At 45.8% G+C, this 14965-nt stretch overlaps 1 protein-coding gene and 1 long non-coding RNA gene across 3 annotated transcripts; both read right to left on the reverse strand.

Annotated features, from left to right (window-relative positions):
- Window positions 1-458: 458 nt before the first annotated feature.
- On the reverse strand, window positions 459-5615 carry IRF2BP2 (interferon regulatory factor 2 binding protein 2). The gene is made up of 2 exons (XM_054976379.1): window positions 4180-5615; window positions 459-3425 (listed from the first exon to the last, which is right to left on the reverse strand). Exons 1-2 carry the CDS (start codon window positions 5201-5203, stop codon window positions 2716-2718), a joined length of 1734 nt encoding a protein of 577 aa, XP_054832354.1. The 5' UTR covers window positions 5204-5615; the 3' UTR covers window positions 459-2715.
- Window positions 5616-8351: 2736 nt separating this feature from the next.
- Window positions 8352-10447, reverse strand: LOC129341966 (uncharacterized). 2 transcript variants are annotated; one of them, XR_008598185.1, is made up of 3 exons: window positions 10384-10447; window positions 9352-9532; window positions 8352-8566 (listed from the first exon to the last, which is right to left on the reverse strand). It is a non-coding gene; the product is annotated as an uncharacterized LOC129341966 (long non-coding RNA). The 2 variants fall into 2 exon arrangements; XR_008598187.1 differs by having other exon boundaries at window positions 9503-9532; window positions 10384-10427.
- Between the last annotated feature and the right edge of the window lie 4518 nt (window positions 10448-14965).

The following is a 14965-nucleotide window of genomic DNA, read 5'->3' on the forward strand; positions in this document are numbered from 1 at the left end:
AACATTTTGCTTTATTGCTATACAAACTATCACCATTAAAAACTTCCAAAAAGGGTGCAAGCCCGAGTCCATTGAAATAAATGATTCTCATTGGTTGCAATGGAATTGGGGTTTCCACTGTTATCAGAGATTAATGGTAGTACTGTTGCAGCTAAAGCACTTTAAAAAAAACTTTGTAGCCAAGGAAGTGTTTAGTAAATATATAATGTTCCACTGAGATGGTGTCATAAACTCATCAAGAAACATATTAAAATGACATTAGGTCCAAGTTTGGAGAAATTCAAAAATAATTTGAGTTTGTGACATTTATGAATTATGAGGTTATATGTTTGAACTGATCACTGTAACAGGTTTGGAAGGATTTGTCTAATCTGGTGGAAAACATTAAAATTTGTTTCAGCTGTTATCATGTGGTATGACAAGACCTAAACTTTCCCAGTGTTTAAACTACCGAACAGAGAGAGTTATCACTGGGCTACAATATATGAATACACTTATTAAAGAGTAAGTGTAAATAAAAGGGGCTGACGATGCAAAGTAAATGCCTCTTAATTTCTTGATATTCTTGAATAACGGTGGCCAGAAAGAAGTTATTGTCCCACTTCAACTCAAGAAGGTCAAATCTGAACTACATGCCAGACATCACATTGAACTTTTCATAAAATTTTAGTAGGGATATTATCTTACTTAGAACACAAATTCTCCATTGTACAAATTGGTATAATACATGAGGTATTATGTCAAGAGAGATTTTTAAGAACTTCTTACCATCTATCAATTCAAATTCCAATTTTAATAAAGTGCCTAAATACACATTTCCACATATTATAGTGGTTCCAAAGAATCCTTTACAGTTGTATATATGTGCGTTTCTTTTTCTCAAACTGTCTTAACGTGTTTACAGAAGACACCAGTCTGGACTATATGTATTTCTATCATTTTAAAGAGTAATGAATTGATTTATCATGCAAATCTTGTTATTTAATATTACACTGACCTGTAATATGGAACACAATGCTAGTGGGTGTGCTTATTAAAACATTTCATAAAGAAAAGTTACTGTGCATGTGCAGTTTGGATTTTCAAATGTCATGACCATTTAAGAAAATCTACCAAAATCTATTCTGCATTAAAAAGCAGTCTGAACATTATTACATAAAAACAGTCTGACCAAACAGCATCCAAAACTGTTAAAACTTAGTCGTACAGATTCTTTCAACATCAAAACGTATAGTGTTATTTGCCACAGAGATGAGAGACCTTATAACCATCTTCCTGCTTCAAACAGTTGCTTGTGACCATATTATAAACACTCAACTACAAGGAGTTGCACAGCAGTGTTGCTAACACAACTGCAACAGCACAAAAACACTACAGTAAGGCTTAACTATTTCTAGTAACTGATGATTTATTGGTTAAAAATGTCTGCTGCCTAATGCAAAAAAGTGTGATCAAAATAGTAATATTACAAAAGAATTCTTGAAAGTAGTCTAAAAGGCAAGGCATGCCCACATGAAAGTCCAACTGACTTAAATTCCAAGTCATTTTATTTAAATGAGAAATAAATGTTTCCCCAACAGATGTATTAAGAAATTTCAGGTAAAAATTTCCATTCTTCTTTATGCTGTCAACATAAGCAAGCCTGGCAAAACCTCCAACATTGGGATCTGCCACTACTTGATAATATGATGTCAGCTATAAAAACAAAATAGACCCTAGTAAGTAAGTTCAAAGTCCACCTGCACCATATTAAAAACCCTACCTCAGTTTTTTCCAAACAAATATGAAGAAAATTGCAACACTGAATGCTGCTGAAAGGTACCAATTTGTTTAAAAGATGGCAGTGGTATTCTGTCCGCACTAATATATGGTTATGCAGTATTCAAATCTATCTCAAAAATTCTGCATAAAAATTTTGTAATCAATGAATAAATACAGTTTTGCAATCTTACAATCAACCACTTGAACCATGGTCAACTCTGCCTTTTAAGAAAAAAAAAACCTTGTCAAAATCCTAATGCAACAGCGCCTCACTTCCCATAGTGCTCTGGAGGAAACTTCCTTCTAGAAACAAGCCACTCCAAGAATCTGACCATTTTTGCAGCTGCAACAAGGGAACTCAGCTCCCACAAGAAACCCCTTGTGCTTTCTCACATTCACCTGCATTTGAGCTAAATTAAGTGGCATTCCCAAATTAATCCCACAAACAACTTTTAATCCCATGTTCATAGTCTAAAACCTGCATGCCTCCAGCTCGAAGAAGTTAAGGACAAAAATAAGGAATCACAGACAGTAAGGCAATCTTTACAATGTCAGAAGATGTATTTGGCATTTTTAAAAAAGGAGGGAGACAAGTGCATACAAATACAACTAGAAGCCATTTCTGGTTTGCCAAGTGCTCTGTAAAAAAAAAAGCAGCGCAAGTCACAGCCTACACTGAACAGTAACTGTCACCAAGGAAGCACAACAAAGAGTTGCGATAACAAAAAAAAGGAAATGCTTTTTTTTAAGTACATACCTTTTGTCTTCAAAAATATAGAAACACAATGTATTCAAAAAAGAAATCAAAATTATACAGCCATGTTTTATGAAGTCTACATTTCCCTTGTCTTGGAGATATATATATATTTATATAGAGAGCTATTTATAGATATTTATAGGTATATACAATTCAAGCAGTTTTAGTTAAGGGGGAAGTTGCACTGAAACTGGAAGTCATGAGTCTCTCTCTTTTTTCACTTTCACATCACCTGCAAGAATGGTTGCAATCTCACCCTGCATGAAGGCCCAAGGGACATTGGAACCCACCAGAGGGCACTTCTCCCCACTGGGACAATACACCTCACCACTAGCCCCTTGCTGTTTGATACTTTGTCTGGAGCAAGGGAAGCAAAACTTGTGAGATGGGACTGAAGGGCACTGCACAAAGTGGGTGTCTTCCAGGCGCTCATGGCACAGAGTGCAGCACAGGGGGACACTGGCTGCCAGAGAAGAGTCTGGGAGGCTGGCTGGGTGCACTGGCTCCATCCCTCCAGCGTTTGCTCCTTGACTTGACACCTCCCTGTTCGGGCCCAGCCTTCTTTGGTTCACAGATGGAGAGGGTGGGCTACTGCTATTCCTCCGTGTGGTAGAGTGAACCTGGTTGGCATCTTTGGAGGCATGGTTGCCTCCAGCATTGTCTGCGACTAAAATGAGTGCAGCCATAGGGGACTGGCCATTCTGGACTGCCTCCGGTGGTGTGGTCCGGTTAGAATGAGGTGAAGCAGTTGGCGGTGGTGGATTCATGAAAGATGCAGCTGCCATTGTTATTTTCATCCCTTCTGAGGAGGTTGGTAACCAAGGTTGTGCCTCTCCATTGATTTTAGGAGGTCCAGCTTCCCCTTCTGGCTCGGGAGAAGTCTTTCTCTTCCTTGCTGCCCGTGCCCCTATAAACACAGGATTGGAGAGGAGAAAGATGTTGCAGAAATACAGCTACACCAATGCGTGTGCAGATGGCAAAGTTACCGACCCACAGTCCACTCATGCCAAGTACTTGGAGCTAAAGAGTTTTCAAAAACTGGCTTAAAACCAAGCTGTTTAAGCTTACTTTGGGTAGCGGGTTGGCAGCTGAAAGGCAGGCAAATTTGCCACTGCTTATGCTACAGTACATGCTGCATTCAAGTGTGCCTACACTGTACCACGCTTCATGTTGGCCATGAGCCAAACAGCCACTGCATGCCTGGCATCCTCCACTCACTCCAAACAGCCAGGCAAAAGGCAAGGCACAAGCAACAAGCTGTGGGGATACCGGGCATGTTTGCAGGATAAACCTCTCTGCATGCTTGCACGCTGAAAGCCAGAGCAGCACAGCTTGAAAGCCATTTGGAGCCCGGCTCTCCGATTCAGCAAAATGTCTGCTGCTGCTGGTAAGTGCTTTGCACGCCTCGGATCCCCTTGCAAAAGAATGTGCCAGGGAGGGGAAACCCTCTGTCGGTGTCTATCAACGAGCGCCCTGACTCATCCCTGTTACGCTGTTTCAGCACACCAAACACTCCGCTGGCCTCTGCGGCAAGGGCGCCGCTCGCAGGCACCAGGAAGTGGGCGCGAAATGGCGCCCCTCGCTTGTTTCACCAGGGGAGGCGCTTCCCCGCCTGGAGCCGGAGCCCGGCCTCGCCGCCGCCCGCTCCCCATCCTCCTCACCTGCTTTGGCCATGGCCCCGTTGCTCTCGTAGCCCAGCAGCCGCCCGCCCGCCATGCCGGGCTCCTTCTTGAACTTGCTCTCGTAGGGCACCGCGTGGCCGCCGTGCTGCATGGCCAGCAGGGTGTCGCGCACCGTCTTGGGCTTGCTCACCCAGTCCTGCTCCGAGCCGGTGGCCACTGTTCCCGCTCGGCTTTTGCTCTCCACCCCCAGCTGGTCCAGGTTGTCGGCCGAGCCCCGCGCCTGCTGCTGCCCCTTCTCCTTGCCCTCCAGGTCGCTGGCTCCGCCGCCGCCCCCGCCGCTGCTCGAAGACGACGAAGAGACCGAGCCGGGCCGCTTGTGCCCCGCCGCCTCCCCCGACTGCTGCTGGCTCTGCGGCGCCTGCGAGACCGAGACCTGCAGCGGGGCCGGGGCTCCGGAGATGGCCGCCAAGGAGGCTGCTGCGGCGGCCGCCGCCCGGCTATTGATGCTGATGGCGGCGGGCAAGGAGGCTCCATTCATGAGGGGCACCAGCGTCGGGGGCACGGTGTGCGTCCGCCGCGGGTTGGGGCTCTGCCGGTTGAGCTCGGGCGGTTCCTCGGGCTTGGAAAAGCCGTTGGGCACCAGGATGCCGTTCACCTGCCTGCTGCCTCCATATTCGGCTCCCAGGCGCGGCGGCGGCCGCTCCGAGGGGGCTGCGGCTGCCAGCGAGTAGCGCTCGTGAGGCTGCTGCGGGGCGCGGGACGCAGCCTCGGCTGCAGCCGCCGCCGAGTGCATCTCCTTGGCGCTGAGCGGCGGGGGCTGCTGCTTGGTATGGGGCGGCGGAGGTGCCGCGGCCCGGCCCTCCTGGAAGCTGTGCGCTCTTTTCAGCTGGCGAGCCGTGTCGATGACGAACTCCACCCGATCGGCCCCTTCGTAGTTGACGCAGCCCCTGCAGACGGGCTCTGTGAAATCCCAGATCATGGCCCAGGGCATGCGAGGCAAATCACACAAGTAGCACGATTGCCTGCGGGAGGCAGCAGCCACGGCCACCGCGGCGGACGACATGGCCCAGTCCGGGGGCAGAGAGCGCCCCGCGCCTCGTCCTCTGCCTCCTCCTCCCCCTCCTCTTCCCACTGCCGCTCTTCTCGCCACCGGAGAGGCTGTGTGCTTTGCAGCCGCCGTAGGCTTCGGCACTGATTGTCACCTCCTTTTCCAAATAACCGAGGCGGGGGGGGGGGCAGTTTTGCCTTCGTCTAGGCTCTCCTAATCCCCCGGCCGCAGTCACTCACAGGGACTTGGCGAGACGCATCGCCCGAGCGCAGCAGCCTCCGAGCCCCACTACAGCGCGCTGCTCCTTCTGCCCGCTCCGCGCCGCTCGCTACTACAGCGCTGCCCGCCGGCTGCCGGCCGCCCAGACACTCGCGCTGGGGCGGGGACTCCAGAAGCCGCCGCCGCTGGTGCGCTCTGCTCCAGTGACTCGATTCTTCGACAGTGCCTAAGAGCGCCTGCGTGCTAGGCTGTCCCCTTCCTCCTCCCCTCTTTCCTCCCCCTGCTGCTCATTGAACTTCTGCCAAGACAACAAGAACTGCAAGAATAACCAGCTCTCTCCTAGTCAGCACGCGGGGGGAGGGGGAGGGAGCACCAGGGCTTTTGCGTGTGAATGGATGCAAAATGTGGGGAGCTGGGAGACTTCCCGATCTTCTTTCCACTCTGTAATGGTGCTTTATAGAAAGGCAAGAGGGTTTGTGTCTCGTCTTCCGTGTGGATGGTTATCCGACTATAAAACCTAGGCTATCATCTGAATCCCTTCCTCGCGCTCCGGCTCTGGCGTCGCTGTTGACTCCTCCCCCCCCCCCCCCGCACACACACTGTGAGACCATGGCTTCGAGACTGGCTCTTTGGAACTGAAAACTCCCAGCGGAACTGAAACGCCTGGTCTTCTCTGTAGTGATTGTCTCCCCCACCTCATCTAGCTAAAAAGGTTTAATTATAGTATACTAGATACAGGAAGGGACCTTGTGATGATTATGGCATGTGAATCTTTAGAGGGCTGCCACTCCCTTCAATTACATCAGGAATTCTTTTCTCCACTATGCAGGTTTACTTAAAAGTAAATTCCAGTCCCATTTGTTTTAAAAAGGGATTGCTTCCCAAAAAGTACGGATACGACCCAAGCCAATGGCTGCTACCATTAGCATATGTCGCCTGGGAGTGCAGTGGAATTCCGCGCAGCTTACTTATGAGTAGAGATGCACACGAACAGGCAGCTTAGAGCTGCGATCCCAGTATAAAGCACTTGCCAAATGAATGCAGGATGCATTTCTAAAATCGCTTACTCGGGCTGCGGTGCAACCTCACCTTGCTACCCTTAAAAGGAGGTTATTGATGCATGAGGTTATTTTCGAAAACCATAACAAATTAATTAGAATAATTTTACACTGTACCGATAAGTTAAAAGGGCACCTGATAGTTTACACTAGAGAAGCCCTACATAAGGGCATATGGAAACTCCGGAGTTGTAGTTTCCAACATAGCTATGCAGGTTTTTACAGCCTGTTATACGTTATCATTGCTTTTGTGTTTAGCTTCACGAAGCGGCGGTAACATCCATTCTTTGCTACTTTCCCCAGCATAAAGCAAAAGACATTTAATTTAGCAACAGGGACGTCTGTGCCCCCCCCCCCAGCTATTTTAACAGTAAAACAGAGTGAATGGTGCAAAATAACACAGCACGCGCACACTGTATACAAAACTTTCCCAAACAACTGCTCTCCCTGCCAATCTGTTTATAGTTATTTCTTCGTCGACAACAGAAATTCCGCATCGGTCATTTGGCATTTGCGTACCAAAAATAAGAAAGGGACTGCCACTAAGGAAAGGCGTAATCGGGCTGTATATATGTTGGTGTCACTGTGTGTGCGTATGGAATTGTGCAGAGTAAACAAAGTGGAAGCGCTTCCCTAAAACCCTTGCGTCTAGGTCACCATTCCCACAGTGCTGCTGAGTTATGTAGGTTACAAAGGGAAGGGGGAAGGGAAAGAGACGGGAGCTCTGACGTTCGCATTTTGTTCAAGGGCTTCTGCTACAGTGTGTGCGCAGCCGCAGTCAGAGACGTGACTCTATGCAATTGGCACTTGAAGCCTTATTAAACGAAATGCACATTCCAGGGACAGAGAGAGACTTACGGCCAGCGCCGCCACTGCGCCGTCACAGCCTCAAGCGCCGCCCCCTTTGCTGCTATTTCTGGGCTCTAAATGCTCCCTCCTCCCAAGCTTAACTTTTACTTAAGGTAGCATGAGCAACTTGCATTGTGTACTGGTGAACAGGCGTGAGAACGGCATAATTTACAGTGCTTCGCTCTTATAGTCTACATTTATAAGCCACGCATTTTTAAAATAAGAAACGCAGGGCTCTTTATTAATGCATACTGGGTAAAGAGAGAACCGGGCACTGCCGGTTCGGGTGCAGCCGTCTGGCTAGTTTGCAAAATGTTTGGTTCAGAGGGGTAGGTATATTCGCCTGTTAACAGCAAAAGCGAAAAAGAGCGTGTGTGTGTGTGTTAAAATGTTGTTGCTGCTGCCATGATTCGTCCCTGCAGCAGTTCTCCCTAGTATAAGGCTGTTCTACAGTTGCAGACTCTGCTGTCGTGAGCTGACTACCAATGGCAGACCCTGCTGGCGCTTCCAGAGTGCATTTGCAATGACAGAGTGTGGGAAGCTCGTGGTTTCTTTGCATGAGCCTTTCCCCCCGTTACATTTATGGAGTTTAGTTACATGTTGAAAAGCACAACTCAGTCTTGCTCCCGCTGAAGTGAATGCAAATCTATCTATTGACTCACTGGCTCAGCTACTTGCCAACGCCTTTCAGTTGTAACATGAAGCTAGGAAAATGTTCCTCCCCCATCCGCAAGCTCAGTTGCTTTAGCTGTCAACTTTCCGACCGCCATTCTTTTTTTCCTTTTTTTTTTTTTGGCAAACAAATGCCCCAGGCAGACTTTTTAAAAACCTCTCTCCTTTGAACTGGAATGAGCTGGTTGTGAGTTGGAGGAGCAGAGTGTAGATTATAATCTCTGCCACCAGTTTGGCAAACCGCGCGGGGGGGGGGGGAGGGGATCTTGCTGACGTTTCTGCCTTGTTGCGATTGCAAATGTTCTTTGAACAGCTTTTACTAATGAAGTGGAAAGAAGGGGGGGGGTAAATCATTCTCGGTTTTATTGATTTCAGGAGATCACATGGATAAACCCGTTCCAAAATTACATGCGAAACATTTAATCCAATATTAACCCGCATTCATTTTACAAGCCAATATGGCCTGAAAGTCCCGCGGGGATTTCCAGTAGGTGCTGCTTGATTGCTATGGATGCGTTTTCAAGGCTGCCGGCCACTCCTCTGGCCGGGTTGCTGCAGGGTACCGTCTGCACAAACCAACCTATGCAGAAAAGATTGTGTGACTCTCCCACCCCGACAAGATTACCAGTCCCTCATTTCATCCTTACACCAAAAAACTGCAGTCCGGGTTGCGTAGAGGGAAACCCTATTGTTCTCTGGCGCACTGCGGGGTTAATCGTTTCCTGCCCTTCAGTACCTCCCCAGTAAACCTGGATGAAACGTCAACATTGCTTTCCTAATTGATCTAGTCGAGGCTGCCTCCGCAAGGCACTCAAACAGCCACCCCCACACACATTTTTTTCTCCCATGCCGTCGCCCCGTCAAACATGACCGTTGTTAGCGTAAATCAACTGCTTTAGGAAGGGTGTTTTGTGTACAAAGTGAAATCTGTCCATCTTTTAGAAACACAAAACAAAGCTTTAAAAAAATCTATTGTTGAAAAGGCTGCCCCCCCCCAACCCAGGAAGCGCTGCCTTTGGGTATGCTCCCTCCCACAACAGCCGTGAATGTCTTTGAAATGGCATCCACCGCCAGCCACCCCACCCCCTCGGCTTCATGTTGGTTTGACCGAGCAAGGCTTAATGCGCTTTGTTTTCCGTTTCAAAGCCATCATGCCTTTTACATTGTTGTTCCGTCGACTTTGCTCAATTGCGCTCTCTTCGCTCTTGATGTGTGTGCGTTGTTGATGTTCTAAAGGAGCACTATACTTTTAGTAGTCAACAGATTTTTGTTTTTCTCTCCCACCCACTGCCCTCGTTCTTTCTCCGGGGTGAACTTGGATTCTGTCCAACCCGGCTGCAGCAAATGCTGCCTACGCATACATACATGGGGGCGGGGGGAGAGCAAGAGCAAGAGCGAGCCGGGTTTCTAGGGTGAGGCAATGCGTCTGCAATTCGCAGAGACAAGGCTGGAATTGTAATTGCTTCCATCATGTGATGGCTTATGAAAGAGGAAGTTGGACGCTTTAGTCACGTACTGCTGTGCCCTCTCGCTTAGCCTCCAGGTTCTGTAAAGGGAAAATTGCACAAAATAAGTTGTCTGTACTGGTGGAGAGCCAAGGAATAGCGTGTTTGAGCACGGGGAAGATTGTGACCGGTGTGAGCTTTTGGCTAAAAAGAAGTCTGGGGAGGGGAGAAAAAACTTTTTCGCGTCGGGGAGTTTGGGGGAGTCTTTGCATCAAGCTGTAGTTTGGGAACGCAGTAAGAAGCGACGCCGTTTGAGGGGAGTGATGCAGGAGTTTAAAACGAAAGCGTGTTAAATTCTGGAAGAGGAAAAACAGCATGGTGTTGGTTCTTTAAAAAAGAGACTGCTACCCCCCCTTCTATTTTCTAGGACATTAGTGCATCCTCAGAGTCAAACAATGGTGTGTGTTGCGAGGTGGGGGGAGTTGTTGTTCTGAACGAATCAGACTCTCCAAACTTAACCTCTTCAAGCCTTCCATTGTTGCTTGGTAATTCTATATTAGGAACAGTTATTGCTAGAGGGCACCTAATGGTGGCTGGCTCTAATACCAGGCACTGGGGAAAGAACTTGCATAACCACTGAAAAAGGCAAACACGCTAAAGACTTCTGATTCCGCTTTTGACCAACATATAAAATCAGAGGAGTCCCGATTCTGTTCTCTCAGGCACAGTGGACTTCCTAAATAAGGAATGTTCTTTATATTCTATGAATCAAATACAATTACTTTAATAAAAGAAATACACTCTGAAATTAGAGACCTTTGCCAACACTAGACATGTTAACGAAAGAGAGTGACCAGGTTTTAGCTGCAATTAACATAATTCCGTAGCTTCAAACTAGATCTTAAACAAGGATTATCTGTCATCTATCAGAGGATTTGAGCACCAAGGTTACCTTCATTTGCAAAGGGTCAACAAAACTGGCATCGTAGCTTTTCCATTTGAGACTGGCAATTGTGCTGCTGGTTGCCAGCCTTGGGCTCATAACTCCACCCACTTTCCTTTCTCACAATTCCAGAAATGCCCAGAGGCTCAGTAAGGATAGGGCTGCCTGATCTAATGAGATTTCTGATACGCATGTGTGTGTCTAAGAGTTAGTTCCCTAGTCAGCAACTACTTTTCCTGTTCCAAATGTAACAATGTAAATTAACCCATTTGAATGTAGTCTGTGACTTTTGGATGCAAAAAAGCATGATCTTTGCATTTTAAACTTCTAAAAAGTGGTGAACTTTACCCCCAGTTTTCTGTTTTTCTAATGCGAGTCTGGGAATAACCTTAGCAACCCCTTTTTACAAATAAACAGGAAACTATGGAATCTTTGACCTTGATGGTGAGTAGCTCTAGCAGGAGTCACAGCTTTAAATACATTAGTTCAATAGGCCAAAAAAACTCCACAGAAAATGGGAAAAGCCAAGAATTTTCACAGGAAACTCATTACAGAATAAGGGATAAACAAGGAACTAAGAATATCACTTGGCTGATAAATTTATTTTGCAAAGCTCTTTGATTAAGTTTATATTAAACAATTAAGTTGGTTTTTTTTGCTCAGACTGTTAACTCTTCACCATACACATGTAATGACTGCATTGTATTTTTAAATACAGAACATTGTAGAATACAACAGCAACTTACTGAATATTAAGTATTTACTAGAGTAAATCTTTGAAGTGCCCAGACTCGAAAGACTATAGATCATGGAATAAAATATTCCGAGCTAAAGCCAAAACTTTCTCAAGGCCTGGGCCAGGAAATGTCAAGCTATTTCCAGTAGAAGAGTTCATGTGTTAATAATTTGTCTGCCTTACTGCAGCAAAAGTAACCTGAGGTACCAGTCCCATATGCATACTGTCAAAACAACAAGTGTCCCTGTGGGACAGACACTGAGGTAATATGCAGGCCAGCTCTTTTACAAACCTGAAGGGTGTAGCTAGTCTGAAATCTCAAGGTCAGCAAGCTTTGAAAAGACTTGAGCAGTGGTTAGAGTATTGACCCATGGACTAAAACTAGGAGGTCCCAAGTAAATTCACACTTGGGATTGATGCTCATTGGGTCACCCTGGGATACTCAGTATCTCTCAGCATAATCTGAGATATCATAGGTTTATAGATAGGTTAAAATAGAGGGAGGGGAGACCCTCAATCCCTCTGTGATATTTGCAGTTTATGCTTATATATTAAATGCTGTTGTGCATGGTCCTTCATCAGATGCAAAAATGAAGACTGTCACAATGACAAATGCAGACTACACACAATTAAGTGAATGTTCTTAGAATGCCAAAAATGAGGGGAAATGTGTAAACATAAGAATGGAAATTCAAATACACAAATGTAGAAAGGGAGGACTGTTAGTTCAGAGTACCTCTTCAGCACAAACTGAATTCAAGAGGTCAGTGCTAAACGGTTGCAAAGAAGAGCAACAGTTGTAAAGTTACATCACCATTTTCTCCCCAAGGTGGAAATTAAGCTGATCAACTACTTAAAGTTGCAGGCCTCTTCTGTTTCCAGTGGCAGTTTTTGGCACCACATTTTAGGAGGGAAAATCAGGGAAGAAAGGTGGTGGGGAAATCAAGCACATTCACAAATACGTTTCCTCTTATCTCCCTAATAGGTGCAAAATCTTTAAAGAAGGATGCCTAGTGCCTAAATTAAGTTATCTGCATGATTGTAATTGAGGTGGCTCGATTACATTATATAAGTACTTTCACAGAGAGGAAGAGGGTAAGAAAAGGTGCTCTCATGAAGCAGAGGAATAAATATTGCTGTGACTGGAAGTTAAAGCTGAGCAAATTCAATTTAGAAAAAAAGCACCCCTTAAAAAACAAAAAAGGAGGGTGACAAACTGCAGAGGTAGGCATGAGAGGAAAGTAATTATCTTACTGAAGTCAAGACCTTACAGCTTTCAAAAGTATATCTTTAGGCTTCAACTAAACATGACATGCAAATATGTGTGACGGATACCAGCAGTCACTGTTCTGAGAGAGAACAACTTAGAGCAGAGAAATGGCAGTTAGGAGGGGGTATTCAGTTCTTTTCCCATCCTGCCGTTTTCCTGCAACGTCTCCTTCTCAAGCCACTCACTCCTCGTGCCAGAGTTCCAAGCATGTGCTTGTCTTTATGTTTGCATGTAATGTTTAATTCTGGCTGCAGCCAGAATTATCCAGCTTGGCTGGGGTGACATTCCATTCTCTATATATTTGCTGGGTATGAATGATCTATAGATCTTGGACAATGCTGTGTTAAGCAGGCAGTGCCACACTGAGACCAATCCACCAGCTAGTCAAACAAGAACAATTGGATTTGAGTTAATTTTGTTCTGTTAGCATAAATTGTAATTTATCCAGATATTGGTAATAAGGCTCAATTGGTTTGGGCATTGATTATGACCACTTGCTTCTAACGTCATCACACACTGGAAGCAGACGTTAAAACCTACAAAATGTCCTTTCTACTGATGTTCAACAGCACATGAGAAACATTAGAACATTGGCCTACTGCTTTGCTGAAGTACACAAAAGAAGAAGATATACACACAGAGAAGAATGATTGCTTTGTGAAGTAGGTTATATACAAGCCCAAGCTCATCAGGGTTCAGAAGCTCAGCAGGATCAGCTATGGTTAGTACGTGGGCAGGGAAAGACCAGGATTGCCAGACAGAGGATGAAAAAAGCAAACCACCTGTGTTCATCTCTTGCCTTGAAACCCCCTTGAGGGATCGCCCTAAATTGGTTGAGACTTGATGGCATTTGTTTATTTGTATATGTATATATAATGTATATATATATATATAAAATAAAAGCTCACTATGTCTTCTCTTTTTTCTAGTGATTAGTATTTTTGCCAGGAGATTCATGTGTGCAGTAAATAAACGGGGGGGGGGGGGGAGAGAGAATGAAAATTGTGCATTAGGCATGTGCATACAAATCTTATTAATCAAAATCTGAACTCCCAAACCCTCTGCTCATTATTATTACTAATCTGAACTGAAACACTGATGTCATCCTGTAATATTTGGAAATTTTCTAATCTATCTGTTATTCAGGTACCTGGTTGTTTGGTTTAGAGTTCACAGAGTTCAGGAGTAGTGGGGAGTGTGGAAAGAAAGTGAATCACCATGTAACGTAATTAATAGGTGACCATAAAGCTGGCAGTTCATGCATCCTTTTTCTGCTCTGGTGCTGTACTTGCTAGGCACAGGGACAAATATTTTGCTCATACACGCTGGCATGCAGACAGTGTGGCAGGCTAAGGTGAATGCTATATTGTATCCTACTACAAGCAGTAGACCATTCTGTTACTGAGAGTAGACAGAGGCAGGCGTTTTGCTTGTACTTCCAGGAATACAGGCTGTGTATGTGCGAAGAGGCAAATGTTATATTTGCTTCCCCACCCCAATCCAGGCAGTTTCTGCTGTCTCTTTTCAATATGTACTTGCTAAAGTCAATAATAGAGCTCCTGGTAGGGAGACTTACGAGCACCTCTAATTAAAGTTCTCTGAAGCAAGAGTAAAAAGCAGCTCACAATTTGGGTAGCAAGATGGCACACTTGGAGACAGTTAGGAAGTCCTTCCTCTTCCCCTGCTGGTCCCTAGAAGTTGCAACTTCAGCAGTTATATTAGATTAAAAATGCTTTAAAAGGTCATGGAACTACACATGAATTTATTTATTTGCTTATTTGATTCGATTTATAGTCCTCTCTCCCACAAGTGGGATCAGAGCTAATAACAGCATAATAAATACATATAATAAAAAATACAATCAAAGCACTAATAGCAATCATATAAATAATAAAACATCTTAGAGCAGAAACATTGCATCCCACATCTCAGACATCAACAGGGTCCATGGGGCAGAGTGGCCAAGATCGAATTAATACAGGGTTGGGGGCACATAGTCCCCCCTCCACACTGCCAGGAGGCTGGTTGGGTGATCCACCTGTCTCAACCACTATAAGCCTGGCAGAACATGTCTTACAGGTCCAGTGAAACAATAACAAATCCTACTGAGACCGGGCCTCCATGGACAGAGTTCCACCGAAAAGGCCCTGGCCCTGGTTGAGGCAAGATGAACCTCCTTCGGGCCACGGATCACTAGTATGTGTTTATCTGATGACTGGAGAAACCTCCAGGAAATATAGGGTGAGAGACAGTCCTGCAGGCATGCTGGTCTGCTAAGGGCTTTAAAGGTTAAAACCAGAACCTTGAACCTGCTCCAGAACTCCGCTGGAAGCCAGTGCAGCTGGCAAGGGACGAATGTAATATGTGACCAGAACAGAGCCCCGGTCAAAACATGTGCAACTGCATTCTGGACCATTGTAATCTCCAGAGCAGACCCAAGGGCAGCCCAGCATAAAGCAAGTTATGGTAATCCAGCCTGGGGGTGACCGTTGCATGGATCGCTGCTGCTGAGTTGCAAGCCAACAGGTAGGGGACAAGCTGCTTGGATTACGCCCAGACTCCTTACTGTTGGCGCAGGCTAAAGT

This window comes from Eublepharis macularius, chromosome 1, assembly GCF_028583425.1.
Source record: "Eublepharis macularius isolate TG4126 chromosome 1, MPM_Emac_v1.0, whole genome shotgun sequence".
Classification (NCBI taxonomy): domain Eukaryota; kingdom Metazoa; phylum Chordata; class Lepidosauria; order Squamata; family Eublepharidae; genus Eublepharis; species Eublepharis macularius.